The 5,385-nt window shown below is 41.8% G+C and overlaps 1 protein-coding gene across 1 annotated transcript in view; it reads right to left on the bottom strand.

Annotated features, from left to right (window-relative positions):
• Nucleotides 1-5,385, bottom strand: part of TTC13 (tetratricopeptide repeat domain 13) — a gene marked incomplete at its 5' end in the record, with an annotated part of 67,583 nt that overhangs the window by 50,096 nt on the left and 12,102 nt on the right. Inside the window, one exon of the mRNA XM_025194733.1 lies at nt 4,306-4,376. Within this exon, the coding sequence (XP_025050518.1) occupies nt 4,306-4,376 (71 nt within the window). The remainder of the gene's footprint in view (nt 1-4,305; nt 4,377-5,385) is intronic.

The raw sequence follows: 5,385 nt of genomic DNA on the forward strand, positions 1-5,385 counted from the left end.
TAAGTGAGGAAAGAACCACCGCAAGAACAATTTTATCTACAGTTTTTAAATGAGAGAAAAAACAGTCATAGTAAAGTTGCATATAAGTACATGTGTACTTTCTATTTAAATATATTGCTCAATGTTATTTACATAGTAAAATAAAAACTAGTAAATTGCACAAGGATGTGCAAAATGGGTGTTGCTGACTTAGCACTGTTCTTGTAAATTTAACTTTGGCAACATAGCTAAGCAATCTAACAGCCTTGCAACACACTATTATGAGCAAGAGCTGAACCATTTGCTCCTGGACTAGAACTGCTGCAAGAGGCTGCTGAATTTCTGAAGTCAAAGGAGCCAGTTAGTAACTCTGTAGCAGAAGCCAGGCAAGTTCTAGCAGGATCAATTTCAAAGTTCTGTGTTATGCAAGCAAGTATAATGCAAAAAACCTTAATAAAAAGAAAAAAAAGAGAGAATTAGAAGAAACATGGAAAATTAGTCAAGAGAACTCTTACGTTTAAAGAAGCTTAACTCCTCATTTCCAATTAATAGAAAATTGAGCATTATAAATTACAATTCAGTCTATGATCAGTAGAAGCTTGTTCCACTCTCATTCTAAGAAAGTGCTTCCTAATTTCCAACCTAAATATCTTTATTATTATCAGTTGTGCTTGAAATCACTTCTGTGGATTCATTCCGACTACAAAAACATTCCTTCAAAGATATATATGGTCCTTGCATGTACGCTGCCCTCCTTCTCTGTGCTGAAAACTTTGAAAGAGGTCTTTCCTGTTTAAGGTGAAAACAATTCTTATGGCTTTAAATTAATTTTAGTGATCATGGAAAGTTAGGGCTTGAAGGGACCTCATGAGGTCATTCAGTCCAACCCCCTGCTCAAGGCAGGATCATCCCTGACTAAACCATCCAAGCCAAGTGTCTGTCTAACATGCTCTTGAAAATTTCCAGGGATAGAGATTCTACAGCTGCTTTATATAACTTGTTCCAGTGCTTGCCACCAACATGATCAGAAAGTTCTCCCTAATCTCCAACCTAAATTTCCTCTGGTACAGCTTGAGGCCATTGCTCAGCTTAAGGCCATTGCTCCTGGTTCTGTCCCAAGGACCTTGAGTGGAAACAGATCACTCAGGCACCTAACTCCAACAAGTTAGACAGGACACAAACCTAAAGTTTCATAAATTTCATAGACATTAGGACTGGAAGGGACCTTGCGAGATCAGTGGGTCCAACCCCCTGCCCAAGGGGCAGGAAGTAAGCTGGGGTCAGATCGCTCCAGCAAGAAAAGCATCCAAGAGTTTCCTGATCCACATCAGATGCATTATCCATTGTGCCACTGGCCCGGCTAGAGTTAGAGCAACACGTTGACTTGTTCCTCCTAGGGGCCAGGCATGGCGTTTTGCCAATTTAAGAACTGGCAAACTTGCTTGCACAGTGTCACTATCTTAACATTGCTCGTGGAAAAAATGAAAAGGACACAGCAAGGTATTTGTGATGGCTTATTGTTACTTCAGTACCACAGCTCCGTTAGATGAGCTCTGAATATACCTGCAAATGTCAGGTTGAGAGGCAACAGGCTAATAAACAAAGCCTTTACTCGTCAGAAGTAGCCCTACTGTTCTTGTCAATATCATAATTTTTGCAGAACATTTCTCACTGTTGCTAGTGCTACTGTCCCACCAGTAGAAACAAAGCACCCATATAGCTACCAGCATTTTAAGCATAACACTGTGTAGATCTGCTGTGACAGGAGTTACAAAGATGGTTATAAAGTTGTATGACCCATTAAGAACCACATCTCAACTAACACTACTTACATTGTTTTACAAGGGGTGAAACTGAATCTGTTATTGATCATGGCAGATTCTTGGCAAAAAAGCCACTGATGTCATAATGAAATCATGTGTTAGATCTATTTCTAAAGCACGTGGCTCTAAATTGCAGAAACAGAATTAGACGTAAAAAATTTACCACAGTAAAAAAGTTAAAACACACACTCAGGTGAAGTTTCTACTAGAAGCGCTCTGTAGGTACCCCTTAGGGTACAGCATTCCTGGCATGGATGCATTTTAAACTAGTGGTAGTGTTCTTCTGTGAAGGTAGTTCATCCCGGTGCCTCTCACTAAATTAAAAAAAAAATCTATGCCAACCAAAAGAGCTTGACAGCATGGCCATTACACTTCTGGCAGTTGGGAACAACTCTTCACACCCTTAACTGACAAAACTGTATTAGCCAAAGTTTGTAGTGTAGGCTCAGTCCTACTTACCTGTAAGGACTGCTAGGGAACAGTGTACTTTACTACTAAATAGTGGGTTAATGGCACACCCAATGCTGTTAGCTTGCCAGGTATCAACTATTTACTAGCACAGATTTCCCCATAGAAAGTTTTTGGGGTTTTTTTTGGTTTTTTTTTTTAACTTTGGGTTGCTTCCTTGCTTTAGTGTGGCTGCTAAAACACACCTCCCCCTGTGGTCTGCTAAATGTTTTAGTATTTGGTACTACATTCATTTAAAATGTATTTATGGAATGCACATCTCTCCAGCATGATAATTCCCAGTCAGTGTGACAATTGCTAAGTGGTATTCATTTCCACTAAAATATGCATGATAAAAGTCTTCTGCTGTATACAGACTTCACACCCATGTGCACACACTCCCTATTTACCCTTCCTAATTCTGCTGATACAACAGCTGTTCCTAACTTACTTTTTTACTAGGTTTCCTTCTGAATTCAGCGGCAGAAGGCAGGAAGTAGTCTGTGGTACACACAAAATAGGGTTTCCTACATTAAAACCCTTGTTAGAAACTTAAAAAAATGACTAATTCAAGATAGAAGTCTACATATACCTGCAAGTTTTTAGGTCATACCTTTCTGCTTTCCCGCTGAATTTGGCAGTAACCTCATTAGATTACTTAAATTTAGTTAAATGGCACATGGGTTTCTGCTTTATATTTGAGTAAAACAAAAAAAAACAAAAACAAAAACAAAAAAAAAATCACACAGTTGTATGCTATTACATCAAGATAAAGGATTATCAATAGCATTTCATGGTGTGCACTGATTACTTGCATCCAGATAGTCTTAAAAACAGACCTGGGCTTCAGTTAATTAGAACAACTTATCCATAATAATCCATATTTATAAATCAAATTTGCCTAGGTGTGGTTATGCGTCAGCCTGTGATTTACATAGTTTCATAGAGAAGTGGTATGAATTGTGTGGGAAGGGGGCTGCAGAGGGGGAAGGGAAGGGGGATGGGGGGCAGATCAACAGCCCCCATGATGAGAGAGGGAGGGGCAGGTGCTGCTCAGCTGGGGCAGGACGGGGCAGGGCAGAGAGCAGGACAGCTATGGCTCATTGGGTGGGTCTCCCGCCCCTGTGCGCATGCCAGGAGGGCACGGGGGGCTGCAGTATGGGCTGGGGCCTGGGCAGGGCTGCACTTGGGGCTGGTGGTGACGGCACTGGGAGGGGGGCTATGGGGAGGCTATGACAAAATTTGGGGAGGCTGCAGCCCCACCCCCCAGCCGGCCTCCCCAGCCCGCAGCTGCAGCCCCCTCCGCCCTTCCCCCATGTGCAGATCCAGAGGCACATGTCTCCCTGTGTCCGTGTCGTTTCCCCCACCCCCCCGGGTATACACAGCAGCGAGACCCACCCCCGTGTTCCCTGAATGAGCCGTGGCTCCGTCCCGCAGCTCCATCCTGTGCGGGATGCTTGGGCAGTGCCTACCCTACTCCTTCCCTTTATCTGCCCCCCACGCCTTTTCCACAACAGATTTACCAGCTGCACACAGCTGTATAGAAAATTGGCTCGTTTTCGGCCGATACGCCTCCTTAAAAATCAGGCATCAGTATCAGCCCCTAAAAATCTCTATCAGTGTACTCCTACCAATAACATACTGAAAGACAACTCAATCTACATGTTAGAGTAGTCCCTTTCAGTTGAACTTCTAGGAAACTGAAACAGACCAAATAAAGTGATTTTTATTTGTTTGTGTTCCTGTCTCCTGATAGTAAATAAATCCCCCTTCAGCAGGCTAGCTGAATATAAACGGATTTACCTGGATACTTGTGTAATGAAGTGTGTGGGTTTTTTAATTTTTTTAAACCAGGTTTATCTGTTGCATTCACTATCACATCTGCTACCAGAGTCTCCTTTTAATTTCACAAAAAAATCCAGAGATTTAATAGGAGTGAGTTGGTCCAAAATGTTAGTCCTAAAAGCTAGAGTGATTTTAGGTTAGAATTTTACAATAATTTTTATTTTACAAAATCAGAACAGCAATTTTCAAACAAAAACAAGTGACTATTTACCTGTAGCATTGATGAAAAATGTTGTACTGCTTCATCATATAGACCATTACCAATCAATACATAGGCAATTGCTGAGAAAATAAAATTACAAATATTAAAGTTAAAACAGCATGAGCAAGAAATGGCTGGCCTTCAAATATTCTAAAGTTTAACCATGATGTAGCTTCCATTTGCAACCCTTTACCCTGCATCATTATTTATTTAATCCGCACTATATGGATAAGGCTGAGTTTTTAGTCCATACATTTTTCACAGAAGTTACCATCATCTATTAAGTAGAGCAGGTTCTGATGCAAACTGGGCCTCTGTTTGTGCATAGGATGGACATTACACAATGAAGAACTCTCTGTAGAAATTTTGTTTCCTGGCTATAAATTTGTTATAAGTGCAAAGTGCTACATCTAGGGAGAAAGAATCACCAACACACCTATTGATTGGGAGGTGACTTTCTAACCAGTACAGCAGTAGAAAGCGATCTCTGAGTCAGTCAACTCCAAAATGAACATGAGTCGTCAATGTGACAAAGTGATAAGTAAAGCCAACCACACTTTTTCATGCATTAGTAGGTGCATCACAAGCAGGTCTAAGGAAGTGATACTTCCCCTTTATGCGGCATTGGTAAGACCGCAGCTGGAGTACTGCATCCAGTTTTGGGCGCCACACTTTAAGAGGGATGTGGATAACCTTGACAGGGTCTTGCATGGTTAAGAGGAGAGCTACTTGCATGGTTAAGGGCCTGCAGGTAAGATCCTATGAAGAGAGATTAAGGGACCTGAATCTCTTCAGCCTCCGCAAAAGAAGGCTGAGAGGGGATCTTGTGGCCATCTACAAATTAATTGGGCAGCAAGGAATAGGGGATACTCTGTTTACCAGGGCACCCCTTGGGGTTACTAGGAACAATGGCCATAAACTGACAGAGAGCAGATTTAGAATAGACATTAGGAACAATTTCTTTACGGTGTGGGTTGCCAAAATCTGGAATGGGCTTCCAAGGGAGGTGGTGGTGTCCCCTACCTTGGAGGTCTTTAAGAGGAGACTAGACAAGCACCTAGCTGGGGTCATCTGACCCCAGCACTCTTT

Source organism: Alligator sinensis, unplaced genomic scaffold, assembly GCF_000455745.1.
Source record: "Alligator sinensis unplaced genomic scaffold, ASM45574v1 scaffold448_1, whole genome shotgun sequence".
NCBI classification, from domain to species: Eukaryota; Metazoa; Chordata; order Crocodylia; family Alligatoridae; genus Alligator; species Alligator sinensis.